This window comes from Berghia stephanieae, chromosome 6 (assembly GCF_034508935.2).
Source record: "Berghia stephanieae isolate SIO BIC M18660-M18661 chromosome 6, UCSD_Bste_1.3, whole genome shotgun sequence".
Taxonomy (NCBI): domain Eukaryota; kingdom Metazoa; phylum Mollusca; class Gastropoda; order Nudibranchia; family Aeolidiidae; genus Berghia; species Berghia stephanieae.
The window spans coordinates 43,523,783-43,546,321 of record NC_088365.1 but is presented as its reverse complement, the minus strand read 5'-3'; the positions used below and the strand labels follow the sequence as shown (position 1 = coordinate 43,546,321).

Genomic DNA, 22,539 nt, shown 5'->3' with positions numbered 1-22,539 from the left:
TGGCGCTGATATGACCTTGCTTTAATGTGTTGCAAGCTTCGTAAAATCCTTAAAAACAAAACAAACAGATCAGGTCACATGATGATGGTTGGTTGTTGGGTAGCACGTCTGCATCTGACAAGGGTTTTTGTGACCTGAAGTTGTAGTGATGTCACTTGCTTTGTCTTCTATCCCTTATATAGCAATGAAGATCTCACCCAAATCCTTGGGTACAGCCATAAACCAGAATAAAACACAGAAAAAGCGTCCCATATTTTCTGTATATTTTTTTCTTTTTGTGAGTCATCCAAATAAATGGCACCTTTGAAACTGCATAACTTTTTTATTTATGAATGGATTTTCAAAATTCAAATAGATTTTTTACTCAGTGGAGTAGGGCTTTGATTTTCTTACGTATGGTAATTATTGTCACCTCTCCCAAGAAATCATCATATGAACTAAATCCAAAATCTTATATTATTTAGCTTCTGGCTTAAAACCGATTTCTTCTTCTTCTCTTCTTCTTCTTCTTCTTCTTCTTCTTTCTTCTTCTTCTTCTTCTTCTTCTTCTTCTTCTTCTTCTTCTTCTTCTTCTTCTTCTTCTTCTTTCTTCTTCTTCTTTTCTTTTCTCTTTTTCTTCTTCTTCTTCTTCTTCTTCTTCTTCTTCTTCTTCTTCTTCTTCTTCTTCTTCTTCTTTCTCTTCTTCTTTTCTTCTTCTCTTCTTCTTCTTCTTCTTCTTCTTCTTATGATTATTATTTATTATTATTATTATGATTATTATTATTATTATTATTATTATTATTATTATTATTATTATTATTATTATTATTATTATTATTTATCATTACTATCAGTATTATTATCATCATTATTACCACTATTTTAATTACTTTTTTCGCCTATTACAAGAATTGTAACCTAATAATAATTGCCTATTTGGACAATAAAGATTATTATTATTATTATTATTATTATTATTATTATTATTATTATTATTTTACGTAGTTCCACAAAAATAGAAAAAAAACATTTTCATAGTCATTGATACCTTATATCTGTTTTCCAAGTTGCTTTTCTGTCCTTGTCTTGGAACGGGATTGCTTGGTTTAGTCCTGACCTTTTCTGAGGTCCTTAGCTGAGAGGACTCGATTCAGGGACCTTACAGTCTAAAAAAGTCGAGTGTCGTATCACAAAATCAAAGTGACAAATTAGGGGGCAGGCACTGCTGTAAGATATATCTGAAAAAGCGTCGAGGCAGGCTGATTGTTTTGGGATGGTAAATTTTTTTCTTGTCTTTTTCTTTCTTGCTTTGTCTGGCACTCACTGTTTCATACACACTTTTTCAGATATTGTTATTATTATTTTTAAAAATCGTTTCTCCCCTCCTTCCTCAGGCATTGGAATGCAATGGCAAACACTGGCCAAGTCTGGATCAAGCCATAACCTTGACCTTTGCCCTTGGAGACTATCTGAGTAAGTATTTGTTACGATATTCTGATATCCAAGGTAATGAATACATTAAAGACGAGCTTTTATATAGAATTATATCCACGAAATGCTTCATTCAAGTGAATAGAGGATGGTGATAGCTTCGATGAAAACAAGATGGCAGAAGTGAAAATGTAAACATCCTGACGATGAGACCTGTGGTTAATAAATTTTTAAAATGCAAAATTTGATGTGATTACTTTAAAAGCATTCTAGAATTCAATGTTTTAACTATTTTTATACCAAATATATCCTAAAATATTCAAAAAGATTAGAGTTATGGGTCGGGACCAAAAAAAAGATTATGCCTTTCCGTCAAGGCACCATTATATACTGTTGCCAAGGCATTCCATGAAGGAATATAGGTAATCCATCAAACAAAGTGTCTGATGTCAACAGGAATCATCCATGTTGTCCAAAGTGAGCAAAATTGGGGTTAATAATCTTGCCCAAGGAAAAAAACAAAAATGCCTGAAGAGGGGCTTGTTCTGGACCTTTCAAGTCACAGTGTAATGCCTTAACCATTCGGCCACTTCACCCCCCTGGTCAGGACTTGTCAAGGGGAATTGGGGATGTGGCATCGATAGTCAACTTTTGAAATTACTAATGCTGGAACTTCTAAGAGTAAAAGTTATTTTATTTTTTAATTATCTCCTCTTGCCAGTGTGTTTGGAGTTCATTGCGGCTGCCCTAGAGAATGATTCCAGCTACCTGAAAGGTTTGGCCCTTAGAAAACATATCCTGACTGAGCAGCCCTCACTGGAGGACATGACATCCCATCTATTTGTTAATTGGTAAGTTCTTTCAAAGAATATTTGAGCTTCACAATGTTTTATTTATTCCTCTAGTCATATGTAACCATATTTAAGTTTCATACTAAGCCTCTTACAATATCAATCACAGCCTATGGCCAGGTACTCATTAAGGACTGACTCAAGTGGGGTAATGGTACAGACCTGCCAATACGATTAATCATATTTTAGTACGATTTTCGTGGATTTAAAGATATGTGATGTGAATGATGTTGATGATACATTTGATGCATGATACACACGTGTCGTACACCAACTGTTGACTGTGTTTCTGAATGAATGATGCATCACATTTAATACTATAGTTATCATTTCAGTTGCTTATATGATGCCGGTTTTCACCAATATTTTTCTCATACATTTTTGAGGATTTGCATAGAATTATGGCATATAAGCTTGTTTTATACTTTAAATAGTCTCAGACCACATTTAAACTTTTGCCACTTATTAAAGAGAAAATTCTAAGTGAAAATCTAATTGAACTAACATCTTTGACTATGAAGTCTTCAATTAAAAACTGTATTGCTAATTAACTTATTAAACATAAATGGGTTATTTCCCTTTATAATAACCAAATTACTCTATTTTGATTTATAAAATTTATAATGATCTTTTTTTTTCTTTATTATTTTGTACGAGTCTTTAATTATAAGAACTTTAGGAACGGCATTTGGTTCAAAACGAATTTTTTAGAACCATTTTAGAAGTATTTAACTTGTCTCTGCATATTACATACTTTGCGAATTTCCCATCATTTGACCAAAGTAATAGTATTAGTAGTATATAGAAGTAATAGTAGTAGTAGGAGGAGTAGTAGTAGTGAATGCTCAAAAAAAAAAAAAAAGAGAGAGAGAGAGAGAGAGAGAGAGAGAGAGAGAGAGAGAGAGAGAGAGAGAGAGAGAGAGAGAGTGAGAGAGAGAGAGAGAGAGAGAGAGAGAGAGAGAGAGAGAGAGAGAGAGAGAGAGAGAGAGAGAGAGAGCATTAGATAACATATATGGAAAATATCTTGCTACTGTTGCCAATTGTCATCTATTGAATTGAAGACCACTCTCCCAGATATTTTATCTCAAAACTTTCCCATAACTGATGTACTGGGCTAGCAGATATCACCATCACAACTTCATTTGGTAAATCAGCATCTCTTACCATCAACATAATGACATCCCCACTTCTACAACTGCCATCAGAGCATTGTCACTGCCACAACCACCACCACATCACTTCTACCACCACAGCCACCACAGCTTCATCATCATCACTACCACCACCCCTAGAGCACCATCACTACAACAACCAACACTTCTTCCACTGACACTAGCATTAATACTACCAACATGTTAAGGGTCTTTTGGTCATTTCTTTGAGTGTTTCGAAAGCAATTTCCTTTGATGTTGCAATTTCTTATGCTAATTTTAAATGGCCATTAAGTTTTAGTTTCTCGATAAATCGATAATTTTGTAATCATTAGAGATTGCTTGAATGATGAAGATCAGAGTTTATTTTGATTTGGGATTGATGTTAGCTTTTAATAAATTTGTGTATAGTGCGCACTTTTTTTCCACATGTGCGGACAAAATACACTTTTTTTTTTTCTAAAAATACACTTTTTAGGGTCATGGAATACACTTTTCATCCTGGGAAGGTTGGCAGGTCTGTGTCTAAGGTCACAACGTTTGGACCACAATTTTCCTTGATGACTGTTAGCCATCCAGCCATTGATCATGCTTAACTCATAGTAGCCAACTGTCCTGATAAAGTCGGGACTGTCCCGATTTGGCAACCTGAGAAAGAAATTAGAGAAAAAAAAATTGGACTGTTTATGTGTATGGAAATGAGCCCTTTATGGGACAGTGTGGCTCAACGCTATGGTCTTTGCTTCGTATCCAGAAGGTACCGAGTTCGACTGCCCGTCGTGCTGTGTGGCCTTGAGCAAGTCACCTAGCCTTAGCTTACTTTGGAATAGACCCTAAAGAAAAATTATCCCTTAGGGATGAATAAAGGGAATTTTATTTCATGTCCCATGATTATTCTTTTTGACTAGCAAATTTAAACAGTGAACAGAAAAATCTCAAAATCTAGATTATCTTATATAATATTCCAAATATACTACTGTTTTTGGGTCATGACGGTATTGTGTGTTAGGATCTCCTGTTTCAACTCTTTGAAAAGTTGGCAGCTATGTTAACATGGCTTGACTTTTGTGACAAGACGAGACTACGTATCACCAAACTATTGAGCCTTGGATAGGGTTTTCAGTCTAGACATGATCCATAAAATGCTGTCAAATGGGTTTGAAGGGGGAGGGGGGTCCCAATAGCTCTGTTGGTAGAGCTTTCGCTTCACATGCAAAAGGAAACAGATCAATCCTTGACGAAGTCGAGATTTTTTTTTTCTGATCACTCTGTCTAGCCACTAGTGATTTGATAGTTGGGTCTTGTTAGATCTGGTACTTTATAATAGAGAAATGTCCTTTTCAAAGGAGAGCAAGCAATTGCTATTGTTCTTTTAGCACTATAGAAACTGGGATAAGGTCCTGCTCCATGGGTCCAATGGCTTTAAGGACCACTGTCAAATGGGGTATCTTTTCTTCAAGGGAAAACTTTACAATTGTGGATTTATAGCATTTTGAGTATTTGCAGACTTGTTGCAGTTGATTTTCTTGATTAAAAAAGAAGTATGGAGCTGGAGTTTATCCAAGTTTGATGGCGGGTGATCGAACTTTGTACCTTTTGGGTACGAAGGAAAGACTGTACAATGGTGAAATTGACAATAGCAATTGCCTGCTATCTCTTGAAAGGACCCAAGTCTATCACAAAGTACCTACCACCAGATCTAACAGATTGAGCTACCCATTCATTGATGGGTGGAAAGGGGGAATCAGAGAAAAAAATTCGACTGCACACAGCCGTTTACGGCTTTCACTTTAGTTCGACAGGTAAATTTTGCCGGACGCTAGTTCATAACAGATGGCGAGTCACGGCCAGTGCCGAAAGGGAGACTGAGCAATTTTTCCTATTTTGATGATTTTTTTCTCAAGTTCAAAGTGGCGTAGTAAAGATGCTATTAGATGTTGCAATAAGATATTTTAGAGTCATAACTAGTGATTTACATACTTTTATTTGATATAATTTTAGTTGATCATTTGGGATTAGATTTTATAGGAAATAACCATAAAAATGGGTCAGAAATTTTAATTACTTCAAACAATATAATCAAACATTACATAGTTATCTGAGTTTATACAAATAAATGAGAAATACTGCAATAATCATCAATATTCACAGAGTAGAAATATATAATCAAAGTCGTTTTGTAATGAAGCATTGTTGAGATATCCGCTCACCTGTACAGCAATATCCTTTTTTGACAGCAATAAAAAAAATGCGTAATCACCGAATTGTAGGGGTTTGTTGATCAAATGATCAAAACGAACTGGTTTTAGTAATGGCAATTGACAATTCTTAGGAAAAGATATGTTATATGCATTCCTTAGACGTTTGTATAGATCTTAACTATAATAATAATAATAATAATAATAATAATAATAATAATATAATAATAATAATAATAATAATAATAATAATAATAATAATAATAATAATAATAATAATAATAATAATGATAATAATAATAATAATAATAATAATAATAATAATAATAATAATAATAATAATAATAATAATAATAATAATAATAATAATAATAATAATAATAATAATAATAATAATAATAATAATAATGATGATGATGATGATGATGATGATAATGATCATTTTCATGAAAAGAATATAGTGGCTATCACCTAAACGCCTGCTAATTTTGGTCGTTCTAAATATCCGTTTAAAAAAAAAATTGGAATTCGCCTTTATATGCCCACTCTGACAGAAAAGAAATAAAAAAAAGAAAGAAAGAAAGAATAGAGAATTTTACTGAAACATTTGCGACCGAAGAATTGACTCATCACCTGTTCCCGAGAGTTTTATTTAACTTCCCAACGCCCCAAATTACTATCAATTCATTCAATATAATTTACTCCTCCCCACTCCACGCTCTCCGGCAATTTCCTTCCATGTCCCTCAAACTGCTTTCTTTCCATGAGCGTCCAATCAGCTTTTTACAATTGCCCATTTCCAATTGGCTGCTGAATAAGGACAATTCTAATTTCAATTGTCCACCACTCGGTCATCAGCAAATTCAAGAAAGCTCCTCCTACTCAAATCACACATACCACCAATATGCTAGGCCCAGCGACATCTATATGAAGTCCTAGGCTAGGCCTTGTAGACCAGTCACTGGTCTTTGATGTTACACAACCATCCGCCAGCTTTGATCACATCGCTTTTGATGATGTCACTCAATATCTATCTTCTCTCAACCCCGTTGACTGTATCACGAGTCAACATAAAAGAATATCGCGATGAGGTGCGAATCGTGAAGATGGAATGACGTAGCTGTGTTAAAGTTATAGGTTCAAAGTTCAATTGTCAGAGAGAACTGATGAGAGATTAAACTGAGGTGGTAAAATGAAAATTGTTTCGTGGTCAAACGTTGCATAAATTAGTTTTATGTACACCAACACACACACACACACACACACACACACACCAAAACACACATACACACACACACACACACACTCTCTCTCTCTCTCTCTCTCTCTCTCTCTCTCTCTCTCTCTCTCTCTCTCTCTCTCTCTCTCTCTCTCCAGTGCTGCGACAAAAAAAAAGGACGCCTACCAGATAGCAAATACTATTTAAAATTGAAATTTGTTGAAAATGGTCTGCTTATTGATCAACCGGAGCATCGTGGATAACAGAAATGATCATTGTGAATCAGTTGAAACACGTGATATCGATGTAATACTAATACTAGTAATAATCATATAATATCAGTGTATTTATCTTACTCTTGATCACCACTGTCATAATAATAATAGTAATAAATAAATAATATCCATTTTTTGACAATAAAAAATCGTGATAAACGCATTGAAAAAGATGGAGGGGGGGGGGGGAGGATTAATGATCAGATAATCAAAGTGAACTGTTATTTTAAAATAAATTGACAATCATAGGTAAAGATACGTTATAAGTATTCCTTTAAACTTAACAGATCTTAACACATTTTTATATATTAATACTTTTTATTAACATACGTAAAACCTCACGATTATTGTAAGGAACAGCTGATTGTTACATTTCACAGAAACAGCTTCTAATTAACCAACGTTCTGTTTTCTTTTTTATCACCGGTGGAACTTCACTTCCTAATTCTGGAGCAGTTTGCATGAAATATTTTTTTTTAACCACATATCTCATTTGAGCCCTTTCACAGCTTATTCGGCAGAGTCCATTTGCATTGAGACAATACTTGTTTTTAGTATGACCATTCATCTGAGTAAAGAAAAAAATCATTAGTTATTATTGATATTGATGATGATGATGATAATAATTGTAATTATAAGAGTTATAATAATATTATTGATTGTTAGTAATAATACGATAGTGATCGCCTAGATGCCTGCTAATAATAATAACGTAATAATTTTCCTTTAAAATATAGTTCTAAATGCCCGTTATTCAAAATGGAATCCGCCTATATACACACTCTGAAATATTTTTAGTAAAAATAGGATAAAGAAGTTTACAGTAGCATTTGCGGCCAAAAAAAAGGAGTTATCACCGGTCTGCGAGAGTCTTATTTGACACCCAGACAACGCCCCTAATTCAATTCATTTCAAATTTACTCCACCTCTCCAGCAATTTCATCCCATGACCTCCAAACTGCTTTCTATCCATGGAGCGCAAATCAGATGTTTACAATTACCCATTTCCAATTGGCTGCTGAAAAAGGACAATTATAATTTCAATCGTCCACCAGTTCTGTTGGTCATCGGCAAAGTCAAATAAGCCCCTCCCACTCAAATCACATATCCCCTCGAATGTTCGGCCGCTGTCCACCGGGCTTTTGATGTTACACAATGATCCGCCACCTTTGATCACATCGCTTTTTGATGTTATAATATATCTATCTACCCTCTTTTCTCACGCCCGTTGACTGTATCAACGGGCGATGTAGAAGAATATCGAGGGAAGGTGCGAATCGTGAAGACGGAATGGCAAGTTATAGTATAGGTTTAAAGTTCAATTTTCACAGAGAAATCTTGAGAACTTGACTGAACAAGCAATAAAAATCGTTCCGTGCTAAAAATGTGCGTACACGAGTTTTATACACACACACACACACACACACACACACACACACGCTCCCTTCCCCCCCCCCCCCCCCCCCCCCCCCCCCGCCCTCTCTCTCTCTCTCTCTGAGTGTTTGTGTACTACTACTACTACTACTACTACTACTACTACTACTACTACTACTACTACTACTACTACTATGATTACTACTATTACTGCGCTATCATCATCATCATCATCATCATCATCATCATCATCATCACCACCACCACCATAAAACAACAACAACAATAACATTATCATCACAATTGGACTCGTGTTCTTATGTCTCAGGAGTTTATCTGAATACGGGACTATTTTGTTAGCCAACAAAGAATTAGACAAGATGTGTTTACACATTCATTGTGCAGAAACCTGTCATTACAAATCATTGAAATAAATGCTATATTAAAAGTAGATTATTACTCTTATATTTACTACCATGTGTTAGGGTACCAAAACTCAGATAACATCAATTTGAATTTTTTTAACAATTAAAAATATTTTTTAGGTTAATTTTAAATAGAAAAATATACATTTTTCAAGAGAGAATAAAGTATACTCACCATTTCTTGATAGCAATGAAAATAATTGCGTCTTAGAGATGAAAATGTGGCCGTTATATTCATATAAAATAGAAAAATATAGAAGAAGTGTCTGGTCAGCAATTGCAGTGTAAAAATGTCGATTTTACGAAATCTGTCCTATAGCCTGACTGACAATGAAATCCAAGCGGTGCATTCTACCTGCAGGGATAAATATAGGCCAGTTTTCACGTTCTGGACATCTGTTATGACGTAACCACACGGTGGTCTCCCCGTCATCGACGGTGGGTCGTTCCCATTGGGGGTGAGGCGGTAGTAAACTAAAGTGAAAGATTTCTAGTGTAATAAACGGCTGTGTGCACCCCATTTCTTGATAAGACATGATTAAAAAAAAAAAAAGTTCAATCCAATCCATTAAAAAAAATTTTCTTGTGATTTTCTTTGTGCATTGTCTGGCATTGTTTCATACATACCTTTTTAGATATTCATAATGCACACTTCCTGCTGTCTATTTTGTCATATTTTATTTTTTACAGTGACCAAGAGATTCGCAGAGTTCATGTCACCAAAGAGGAGAGAAAAGAGGTAGGACAGAGATCTATTTAAGTATTATCATGATGTTATAACAAATTATAAAAACTACACAGATGTTGTAATAAAAATGTTAGTCGTAGTAGTAGTAGTAGTACTAGTAGTAGTAGTAGTAGTAGTAGTAGTAGTCGTAGTTGTAGTCGTAGTAGTAGTAGTAGTAGTAGTAGTAGTAGTAGTGGTGGTGGTGGTTGGTTATAGTTATATAATTGTTGTTGTTTTAGCAGCGGTAGTAGCAGTAGTAGTAGTAGTAGTAGTAGTAGTAGTAGTAGTAGTAGTAGTAGTAGTAGTAGTAGTAGTAGTAGTAGTAGTAGTAGTAGTAGTAGTAGCAGCAGCAGTAGCAGCAGTAAGTGTAGAGGGGGGGGGGGGATTGTGGAGAAGAAAATAAACCTGACAATTAACAAAAGAAATTAAGCAAAAAAAAAACCCTGAGCATTTATATAGAGCAATATCCACTAAATGTGCTCGAATTGCTTTACAATACTAATAATGAAAATGATAGTGACAGTAGCATGAGCAAGTCCACATCCCTGACTAATAGTTTTTATGTTTGTTTTTATTGGCGACCCATTTTCCCCCCTCTTTTTCCTTTTTCATTGCCCTTATACATACGTTTAAAAAAAATAAATTTTCAGAAGTGTTTTGGTTTTATTTGAAATTCAATCTATTAAAGATAATTGTTCTGTTTGTTTTTGTTGTTGTTCTTTGTGGTGTTTTGTTTTTTTGTTTTTGCTGTTGCTGTTGTTGTTGCAGCTATGAGGTCTTGTGGTATGATACTTGCCTTTGGAAGGCCCTGGGTTCGAGTCCCGTTCTGACGGCACATAGTTGAGTCCTTGGAGAAGGCTCACATTTTCTCACTGTACTTAGGTGTAAAATGAGTACATGACCATTATCAGTGTCGTCTCTGTTAACAAATTTTTAAAATATCACCTTATAGCATCATGTCTCATTGTATACGGGTTCCATGTTGCTGCTGGCTAGCTATGCTTTGTAAAGCAATTTGAGCACATTTAGTGGATATTGTGCTAAATGAATGCTCTAATTTTTTGTTGTTCCAGTTTGTAGACGAGGCTGCCAAGATGAGATCCAAATGCAGGCAGTTGGTCAACGATTTCTACGAAGAACAAAATAAACCAGTGGCTTTTCTAGAGCCCCTCACTCCATTCACGTAAGTGTTTGCTTTCGACAAAGTAGAAAATAAGGGATGATTTATCATTGCGCTTTTCCACGTTTTTACCATGCTCAGTGCGTTTCTCAATGATTCATTTATTACCCTGTCAGGCCATATGGCTGGGTGGGGGTCTTCTGACCTCCCATGGTTGGCAGGAGATCACTTGCTGTGTCTTCTATCTCCATATGTTACAGTGAATGAAATAATCAGTCGGATGATGAAAAAGTTTTAAATCAAAGTTGAGTTATTATCATAAATGTTTAAATCAACCCTTTTTATACATCTTCGGGAAATATCAAAGCTTAATTTCACTTCTAAATATTTTTTTACAGCTAATCAAGTTGAAAAAGTATGAAATTTGAGAAAAAGGGATACCTTACCCATACATCTGACAATTACTTCATGAAAAATCACCCGATTTACTTCAAATAAAGATTAAAATGATCTGGGGAGCATATTCTTTCAGAAAAAAAAAACAAAAAAATGCAAATCCAAAATTTTCACCTTCCGACTGATTATGTCATGAACTGACACATATATCTTTTTTCCATTCTGCATTGTTGTAAGGTATATAATCTCAAAACCAACGCAAAATGTTGTCCATAACAACATTGTTAAATCAAGCCCATAATTGCATTAGCTCAGCAGCACGGTCTTTGCTTCGTACCCGAAAAGTACGAAGTTCGAACACCTGCCTCTGCACTGTGTGGCCTTGAACAAGTCACCTCGCCCTAGCTCAATTTGTGGCGTAGCACTCCGGCCAACGCCTGGGTTATTCCAGCCTTCCCTTGGAATAGACCCTAGAGACTAATTTCCTCCATGAGATGAATAAAGGGAATTTTATTTCATTTTCTTTATTCAATTATCAGATCAGCATGTCGATTATAGTCAATTACTGCAATAAATCCTAGTTGTTCAGGGTATTGAATGGAATGTCTCTTACCCAAGAGCACAATAGTAGAACCTAGGCTTTCTCAATCAATGTCACACATTCTGTGATTGATCATGATCAAAAGTACGTGATTTTGTTACAAAGCCAAGACACCAAACCACTCGTACTGGCTGTGAACACCAGATTATCAGGAAAGAGGAGAGTGATGATTTCTTCCTAGATAATATCCCCTCACTTTCAGTGAAAAATTCAGAAAAGTGTGGAGCGGGCACTGGTGGTATCAATATTGATGAGAAAAATAGGTATGGAGAAGTGCCAGATGAAAACAGAGAATAAAGAGTGATCCTGAGTTTGGCACTAACCCCATGACTCTTTATTCTCTGTTTTCATTTGCACTTTTCCATACCCTATTTTTCTCCCTTTTCGTGTGCTTTTAATAAATCTAAGACTTGTTTGACTGTCCCATTTTCTGTATTTTACTGGTGCTGAAATAACCTTAATGTGTCGCAAGCGCTGTAAAACCCTTTAAAACAAAAACAAACACAAGGTGACAATGCAAGACAAGAGCCTTTTCCAATGATGTAACTGTAGTGCGGCTATGTGGTCATGTAATATGGCACTCGCTTTCGGATCGGAAAGTCCTGGGCTAGAGCGTTGCTTGGCTCATAGTGCAGTCCTTGGAAAATGCTCTTTGCTCACATTCTCTCACTGTATTCAGGTGTAAAATGAGTACCTGGCTGTTAACAGCGTTGTCTCTATCCAAAAAAAATTGTAATATCGCCTAACAGGCGTCATGTCACGTCCTATATGTTAAGTATTCCTGTTGGCCAGAGACCCCTTGTAAAGCGCTTAGTTTAGTGGATATTGTGCTATATAAAAGAATTCAATTTAGCACCCACAGCCTGACTCAAGATCACACAACTTCATACAGTCTCTTTAATGAAAAATAAAATGGGACTAATATTTTAGAATTCAGACTTCGAATGCAAATGTGAGCGTCAGAGTCACCCTGACATGGTGTCAAATTGATGGTCTGGGTCACGTTTGTTTGAAACCTGGTTTGTTTTCTTTTCACAGTTGGAAGAACATCGGGGAACAGCTCATCAAATTGTACGACTTTGCTACCAACAACGACTCTCCCAAGGTAGGAATCTACTGTCAGTCTCTCTGTTTGTCTGTATGTCTACCTGTCTGTCTATCTGTTTGTATGCATATCTGTCTATTTGTTTGTCTATCTGCCTGTCTGTCCACCGTTTGTAAGTCTGTGTCTGTCTGTTACAGCATCATGCAGTGTTTGAATTATGGCCATTGTTGAAATTCTTTTTTAAGAATTTTTTTTTTATTCAAGGTATATGTGTCACTGCATGACATAATCAGTCGGAAGGTGACAATTTTGGATTTGCTTTTTTTTTTTTTAATTTTCTGAAAGAATATGCTCTCCAGAGCATTTTAATCTTTATTTGAAGTAAATCGGGTGATTTTTCATGAAGTTATGGTCAGATGTATGGGAAAGGTATCCAGCAACTTTTCTCAAATTACACACTTTTTCAACTTGACTAGCTGTAAAAAATATTTAGAAGTGAAATTAAGCTTTGATATTTCCCGAAGATGTACAAAAAGGGTTGATTTGATAATTTATGACAAGAACTCATTTTTGATAAAAATTGACCAAACTAAACTTGGCCATATCTCAGTTCAAACCTTTTCACCATCCAACTGATTATGTCATTCACTGTAATATATGGAAATGACCCTTGAATGTCCCAGGATTATGCTTTTTTGATGAGCAAATTAAAACGAGGAACAGAAAAAGCTCTAAATCTAGGTTATATTATATAATAGTCCAAACATACTGGTGTCTTGGGTCTCAACGGTATTGTGTCAGATTGTCCTCTTTTAGCTATTATAAAGGTTGGCTGCAATGGGATTGTAATGAAAATGAAATTTAATTCTAATCTTCTTTTTCTCCAGAGCTTGGGCCAGGAAGTGGATTTGCGAGACTATTTCTTCTTGGATCCAACTTTGTTCCTCGGGCAAGACACAAACGAAGATCTTCCAGATTCAAAAGAAACAGAGAAAAGGAAATCTCAAAGTAAACAATTGAAGGGATCAGCAGAAAGTGTCGCTGTGTTAAAACCAGTTGGGGCATCATCTGCTACAGTCAATGACAAAAGTGCTTTTCAAAAGGCGAGCAACCAGACCAATCTGCAGTCGACTGTTGTCCCCGATGTCTTGGGAATCCAGGATGAGGCGAAAGAATCAGCACTTTTAAAGCGGATGCATGGTAGGATGGTTTCCTCATCACCATCCATGGATACAAAACAGAAAAGGACAGTGTCCGTTTTTATGGAGAGTAATGAAGAAGAAATGATGGATACATCGGAACTGAGGCAGACAGATGAGAAAGGGGATGAGGACATAACTGACATCAACATGCCTCTTCTAGAGGGAGTCGACTTGGACATAAACTTGTCGGACATCCAGAAAATTGACCTCAAGCCAGAGTTACTTCTCAAAGCGGACGATGAAGATTTTGTAAATCTGGCAGATGTGAAATCGTTGGATAATGTTTTGTCGTCTGTCATTGACATGGAGTATGAACGGGAGGAGAGGGACAGTGGGGGTGGGGATGACCAGGGCACAAAGGCCAAGAAAGAAGAAGACTTGCTTGTGATCAAAGAAGGGGTTGCATTCACTGAGGGCAAATGTCAGACTCCTGAATTGATCACTGTCTCTTTGGATAAAAATTTACCTGTGTCAGAAGACAAGGTTCATGATGGTGTGTTGGATATTTCAAATGTTGGGACAGATTTACATCAGAACACACCTTCAGTGTCTTCCTCAACCACAGCCATTTCTGGTTCAGCAACAGTCTTCATGACTCATCTGTCATTGCATTCAGACCAGGTCAAATCTCCATCAGTTGAACTTGATTCTCACCAGCAATCAAAGGGGGAGTTCTTAGTGGACAAATCTCATCTAGGTCAAGCTGTAACTGATGAGAAAGAAATTCATGACAGTAGTTTGCTAGATCACACCTTGACGGCTGACACAAAAGACTCTTTCTCTGTATTAGGAGACGATTCGTCTGTATTTGAAAAAACACTTGTCCCAACAGAAGAGCAGGGATCACTGTTAGCTCCACAGAAAATGGAACTATCTTCTTGTGAGAGTGATAAAAAGTTCTTGGAAGATGGACAATCTTCATCAGCCTCAAAAATGGTAGGAACCTCCCTGAAACACAAGACTGCTTTCCTAGAAAATCCTGCAGCATCTGATAGTCGTTCTGTGAGTTCAGATCAAAGTGATTATTCAAAGAGTAGTGGAATATCATTGGCTGTGAATCATCCATTGTCACAAACAGACTCGTCAGCCAAAGTGAGTTCCGGAAAACCACAAGTGATTTTACCCCAGGTAATGACAGGCCATTCCACAGAGAAAAGAATTTTGATCACATCTCAATTTGCCCCATCCCCTTTGCTAAAAGCTGCTCTGACCGAAACACATAAAGATTCTGTTGTGGCGAGAGTTGAAAAGATGGAAGGGATGCAGCCTTCGCAATCCTCACATTCTTCCATGACGGAGCCAGGGAAGGAACAAGACAACCAGCAAACACCCAAACAAAATGTGGAGATGCCCATATGTCAATCTAGACCTCATTCTTCACATCCAGTTTTCTCACAAGAGACAGAAGATGTTGAGATGAAAAGTGTAGACCATTCAGAAGACCCACTCCCAGTTTTTACCAACATAGCCAAACAGAATTTTCCAGCAGTTTCATCCTCGCCAAAAGTGTTTAAAGACTTCTCTATTTCATCATTGATGTCGAGTCCATCAGACTCCAGTGTGACTGTGATTCATCGAGACCCAAACGATAAGAAAGACACACCCACCACAGTTCATGTTGACCTTAGAGACACACTGCCTGCATCAACATCCTTAAATCTCCCTCAGCAAAGTGACAATAAACAAGCGCCAACTCTTATAGTGACTTCACTTCCTGGAGAAGCAGTCACTGATAAAAGCCTTTCAGAGCTTTATAGTCCTAGAGAGCTTCTTAATGTCCAAACCCCTTCCTTTGTCTCCCCCAGAAAAAGCACAGGAAATTTACTGGAGGATGTGATAAGGAGTGAACTCAATCTTGCTGACAAACAGTCAGTCCCGCCATCACCCACAATCCAGTCCTCTCCTGGAAAATCACCCAAAATACCCCAACAACAGCAACCTGGCTTCCTTCAAGACCACGCCAATGCTGCTCTCTCTGCCATATCTCCCCAACAATACCCAGCTCACAATGTCTCTACCAGCCTCAAACAAAGTCCTCAGAAAATAAATATCTCCTTTCCAGGATCTTCTCCTTCCACTAGCAGACCTCAAAAACAGTCATCACCAGGTCAACTTTTGTCAACACATCTACAACATCATCAACTTTCACACCTGCCACCACCATCACCGACATCAGACATTTTTCCCAACACAGCAGACATACTGCATCACACATTACACAAAGAGCTGGCTTTCCTCAATCTCCCTATGCATTACATCAACTCCATCTCATCCCTGGAGGCAGAGGCTATTCTTCTCCAAGCATCAGCAGGATCGTCCCGACCAGACCAATATCTTCATGAGAATATCATCAGAGATTTAATACTCAGACATCACCAAGAACAACAACATCAGCATTCTTCAACATCGTCACTGTCACAATTCACTAGCTTATCATCTCACCACAGTCGTCGTCATCTTTCAAGGTCACTCTCCTCACCAGGGTATTTTGCCGACCAAGCACATCAAGACATACCATTGGTATCCCATCATCCCCTTCTCTCACCCCTGGGGCCTACCAGGCACCCCCTATCATCCTACGGACTTCCTTCTCCGCTGCTCCCAGAATTTCACCCTTCCCATGTGACCACCCAGCAACCTCCAACCATTCCTTCTCCTTACCCATTGTTGTCCCATCACCACGACTACACCACCACCTTCCCCTACCCCACCCTCTACTCCCCTCTCTCCCCACGATCTAAATATCCTCTCATACCCTCCACATCTCCTTCATACCTCCGATCTCGCCTCCCTCCCCACTTATCTCATTTATATGACACAACTACTACCACAACCCTTCAACCACATCTACCTCAAAACCTACCAGCATCAATTACTTCCTCTTCCTCTTTGTCCGATATCGATGTACTAAAATCTCGCCATAACCAAAGATCTACCACCATCTCATCATCATCATCTTTACCGGTAAGAAAAGCCCTATTTCAAACAAGCCCGCAAGCCCATCCAACTCACCAAGCCCCTCCTTCAAAATCTCAAAAACTGTCGACATCTCACCGATTGGCCAGTTCTACAGCATCAGATGTGACTGGAGTGAGTTCTTCACGCCATGACCAGTTCCAGAACATGATAAAACAGATGTTGGCTTCATCATCTTCTAGTACAACAATCCACACAAACACTTCCACGAAGACGACTGGCCTCGTGTCACAAGCAAGCCACAAAGTCAGGAATAGATACCGAGGCTCAGGTGAGAATTGTTTTTAAAAACATTCGGAACAGGAAGTGGTACCAAAAAGAAAGATATAAAAGCAGATAGAAAAATGCCAAAGACAAACATTTGTTAAACAAAGCAGATAGAAAAACACAAAATTTTGCAATTTTTTAGACATTATTATTATTATTATTATTATTATTATTATTATTATTATTATTATTATTATTATTATTATTATTATTATTATTATTATTATTATTATTATTATTATTAGCAGGCCTGTAAATCTTCCGATTATTGTCGGATTTCTGACAGTACAATTTTGCTCTATAAGTGCTAATATTTAAAAAAAAAAATTAATAGTAAAAATAAAATTCGTAACTTCAAAGAACAATACCAATAAAAAAGAAAATAAAAGACTTTTATTTCGTTCCTCGAAAAAATCAGATTTTATTCCGTTTCAAATGCCGACTTAAAAAAAAAAAAAAAAAAAAAACTTTTTATTTTTCTCATCAAAGACAAAACAAAACTAGGCCGTCTATCAGTTAGCTATAATATTATCATGCCACCTACATGCTCCGCTAGATGTGGATGTATTCACTGCCTGGCTACTGTGCCACAGCCAGCGAGAGATGGTCGCGAAGTTCGTGCGAGTCGTCGAACACACAACTAGTCAGTAAATAACTAGCACACACAGAAGTGTGTTGAACCGGACCGGAAAGTTTCTCTCTATTTTGCTACCTACACACATGCATTTCTCCATCTCATATCTTTTTCCCGATGATTTATTGGTTCCGTCTGGATGTGAGACGTAAAAAAAAAATAATGCGAAATAATTATTTTTCTTCGAAATATATATTCTTTTTTGAAAGCTCTCACACGACCTCACCACCTCCTTTTCTTCTTTTTCATCATCGTCTTCTTCTTCTTCTTCTTCTTCTTCTTCTTCTTCTTCTTCTTCTTCTTCTTCTTCTTCTTCTTCTTCTTCTTCTTCTTCTTCTTCTTCTTCTTCTTCTTCTTCTTCTTCTTTTATAAGAATTAATCCAAGAAACGAAAGAATCAGCGTAAACAAACAAACAGGATCGAAGATACGCAGCTTCCCGTGTCAAGCACTAGACACACATCCTTCAAAAGGGTAGGAATTGTTCTCTTCCTTTCATTTTACAACTAACTCAGACCTGGGCCCTCAAATAATTGGGATTTTTTCTTTGGTACCATAAAATAAGGACCTCATAAATAAGTAGGGGAAAGTGACATGATTTGACTAGTCAATTGACGTGTGATATCTGTGTTGTGTTTATTAATTAATCCATGTTTTTGTCCTGTTGTGTCTATTTTCGCATGTTCAAAAAGTTCCGACAATTTTTTCACCAACCATTTACAGGCCTGTATTATTATTATTGTTATAATTATAATTATTGTTTTTTTTTAATTTTTAAATTATTTTTATCGTTATTATTATTATTATCACTATTATTATTATTATTATTATTATTATTATTATTATTATTATTATATTATTATTATTATTATTATTATTATTATTATTATTATATTATTATTATTATCATCATCATCATTATTTTTATTGACAGTATCATTACCCTGACATTTGTGTTTCATTGTCTGTCCCCGGCAGCCACAAGTACACCTTCAATGTCCAAACAACAGAGAGGTCCAAAGAGAAAGCTTGGTGAAATTGGAAACACTGAATGGGCTGACATGGCCCGGGCAGGAAGGTCCACTCGTAGTCGATCTAACCGAGGCAAAAAGGAAGAACCTGTTGTTGACATCTCTAAATTGTTACTCACTCATTTCCCTCCATCTTTGCTCGAGTTAAGTGAAGTCAGAGATGTTTTCCTGGGCAGTGATGATAATAAAGAGATGGGAATAACTCAAGATAATTCTCATCTTGATTTGAATATGTCTAAAGTTGTGTCCCTTGCTGACGGAGAAACGGAAAACGTTAAAGATTTTCTGAAGAAATGTCTGAAGGGAAATGGAATTTTGGATCTGATATTCAAGTTCCTTCTTCATCTGGCTGGTTGCTTTGATTGCATTTGGACAGAGAATCTCACAGAGACGTTTATGCACGTGTACAAAAGACTCCGAAAGCACATCTCAGCACCAAGTGCGTTCGATGGCTTTGATGGCTTTACGTCAGAATGTTTGAAAAAATACACACAAGTGATGTTGACGCATTGCGAGTTGGTGATGGACATGGTCAGGGCAAGTAATGTGGCCAAAACAAACATGTTGATGTCGCCTGGGGCGGCGGGTAGTGGAACGGATACAGATGATACGAGCCGTGTCTTGCAGGAACAGCTGGGAGAGTTTTACAATGAGGACTTGACGTTTCTGTCAGCCATCACCAGGTGTGAGGATGCTATAGGTATGCTGAAATTGATGGGGGATTTTTGCATGCTTAGCCAGCTACTTTAATCTTTACTTAATTTTTCCAAGCCATTATACAACATTTTTGTTTGTTTATGTTTTTTGAATGTTAAAAAAAAAAAATGTAATTGAGGGAGGGGGGGGGGGGGGGGGGCTAGTTTTAAGTTAAATACATAAGGACAGGACATCTACTATAAAAAATGAATGTAACAGCATTGAAAAAGAACAAAATACTGTACACGAAATGTTTCAGCCTCAATTATTTTTGTTATTGGCTGAAGATGGGTTTTGAGTTTGAAATGTTTGCCCCCCACTACTTTCCCCGTACAATAAATAATTACACGGTGTTCAATTTTCCTGATATTTACGGAATTCATTATGTTTTAAACCATCAGTATATTTTCCAATCACCTGCTATACGGAAAAAAGTATGTACAAAATGTCTTTTTTATTGAAGTTCAGTACTCATAAAGGGGTCAGTCAGTGTGTTGGTGTAAAAGTTCAGTAAATTTTTGCCTCCTGAATGGCAACACGTCATTAAATATTGCAAAAAAAAAAAAAAAAAATTTGTACGGAAATGCTATTGTTCAGTAATTAATTCTTTAAAATTACTTTTTTTTTTCTTTTCCTCTGTACTTTGAAAGACTGCGACAACCACTTGTCCTACAGTGTGCGAATCCACTGGTTGAAGGCCAAATATCACCAGCTGTGCAGCGACACGATGGAAGCCATTGACTGTTTTCAGACGGCCAGTGAACTCATCGGGGAGATGAAAGAAGGTGAGATTGATTGAAGACTTGATTGTTTACCCACCTAGCTATATACAGTGGAACCTCCCGATAACGATATGCCACGGGACGGAGTTTTTATTTTGTTATCCGGAGGTGTCGTTATTTAGAGGTTTCCAAGATGGCGGACAAAGTGGGCGTGGTAAGGCCCGCGGGACCAGTTATTATTAACATTGACAAAACAAACAAAACATTGTAGTGTATTCCTCTTAGAGGGTTTTTGTGCGTGTGTCTGGATGAGACTTTTAGGTGATCTGAACTGAATACACTGATAGTGTGCTCCTGGAATCTACATCTGTTCCCTATTTAAACCATCCCCCTTTGTCTTACTTTTTCTTATGTCATATCAATTGTAAATCTGTTTTTTACTATCCAATTTTCTTCCTTTTTACTGGCGCTGATATGACATAGATGTGTCACAAGCACTATAAAACCCCTTAAGACAAACAAAAACAGGTAATTCGGACGCTGCGGGTTAGATAAAATTCCTCCTCCTCTTCCTCCTCCTCCTCCTGCCACAAAAACACAACTACTACTACTACTGCTACTACTACTACTACTACTACTACTACTACTACTACTACTACTACTACTACTACTACTACTACTACTACTACTACTACTACTATCACCACATAATATCACATTTTCCAAGATTTTGTGTTTACTTGCTTATACTTACATTTATACCTTGGTTTTTATTAATGCATATATTAGACAAGATTCGTCAAAAAAAGCTGCATTCTCATTGATTTCAAAAGCTGCGTTATCATTGGTTCAAGCAGGAATCGTTTTTATAAACTGAGTACTCATACTCGGTATTTTCAGTATCAGATATCTACGAAAACTGCCGAAAATCGCCAAAATTATGTCGTTATTCGGAGGTTTTATCAAAAAGTGCGTCGTTATTTGGAGGTTTTTTTTACTGATCTTAAATAGAAAAAAAATCGGGACCACGGGCCAATGTTGTTATCAGGAGGTTGTCGCTATTCAGAGGTGTCGTTATCGGGAGGTTCCACTGTACCTGCGTACCTACTTACATTTTTACCTTCCTACTTACCGTACTAAAGTCACAAGATCTCGACAGCCTCAAAACTCTGGCCCAGGACCATGAACAATGGAAACAATGGAGGGAGCAGCTAAACTCATCAAGGTTTATAAAGATCTATGACTGAATCACACAATTCTCAGCAAGCGTCATTCAGACTGCGAGGCTTACTACTTACTTACTTAATTATTTACCCACCTATTTAAGGGGCAGCATGGCTCAGTGGTACAGTCTTTGCTTAGTACCCGAAAGGTACAGAGTTCAATCACCTGCTGCTGCGCTGTGTGGCCTTGAGAAAGTCACCTCACCCTAGCTCACTTTGCGGTGTTATTCCAGTCTTTCCTTGGAATAGACCCTAAAGACAAATTTCCCCTTGGGATGAATAAAGGGAATTTTATTTATTTATTTATTTTTAATTTATTTAAAACCCATGTTACACCTACATTTTACCTACCTCCATATTTGTACATACTAACAACATTTCCTACCTACTTACCTATTTACCAACCTATTTAAAACCCATGTAATACCTACATTTTACCTACCTCCATATTTGTACATACCTCCAACTTTTCTACCTACTTACCTATTTACCAACCTACCCACCTACCTATCTACCTTATTATTTTTACATACCTACCAACCAATCTATTTACCTATTTACTAACCTTTACACCTATGTACCTACTTACCTACCTACCTACATATTTTGACATATCTACCAGCCGATCTACTTACTTATCTATTTACTATTTACCTAGCTACACACCTATCTACCTACATAGTGGATAGTAGAGTTGTCTATATTGCAATAGGGCGTTACATGCGTGATCTTATCCAACACATTAAGTGTTGCTGTTGGCTTGGGAACCCTTGTAAATACTTTGAGCACATTCTAGTTGGCCAATGTAAAAGCTCAAGTCATAAAGCAGTGACAGCTATTGAAGTTCTAGTTTTAAAAAAGGCACCTAGCCGATAACTTCTACTTTATGATTTGAAGTTTTATTAAAAACTATGCCTGCTGGAGGAGTTAATGACTCTTTGCAAAGGGCAATGAGCATGGTTAAATTGTGGAAATAACCTATGAAATTGTGCATACTT

At 36.9% G+C, this 22,539-nt stretch overlaps 1 protein-coding gene across 2 annotated transcripts in view; it reads left to right on the top strand.

Annotated features, from left to right (window-relative positions):
• Positions 1-22,539, top strand: part of LOC144975074 (uncharacterized) — a 94,022-nt gene that overhangs the window by 8,078 nt on the left and 63,405 nt on the right. For both annotated transcript variants that reach the window (XM_078918770.1, XM_078918769.1), the window contains exons 6-13: positions 1,374-1,452; positions 2,132-2,261; positions 9,594-9,642; positions 10,704-10,813; positions 12,786-12,852; positions 13,680-17,241; positions 18,848-19,600; positions 20,247-20,381. In XM_078918770.1, coding sequence (XP_078774896.1) covers positions 1,374-1,452; positions 2,132-2,261; positions 9,594-9,642; positions 10,704-10,813; positions 12,786-12,852; positions 13,680-17,241; positions 18,848-19,600; positions 20,247-20,381 — 4,885 coding nt within the window. The remainder of the gene's footprint in view (positions 1-1,373; positions 1,453-2,131; positions 2,262-9,593; positions 9,643-10,703; positions 10,814-12,785; positions 12,853-13,679; positions 17,242-18,847; positions 19,601-20,246; positions 20,382-22,539) is intronic.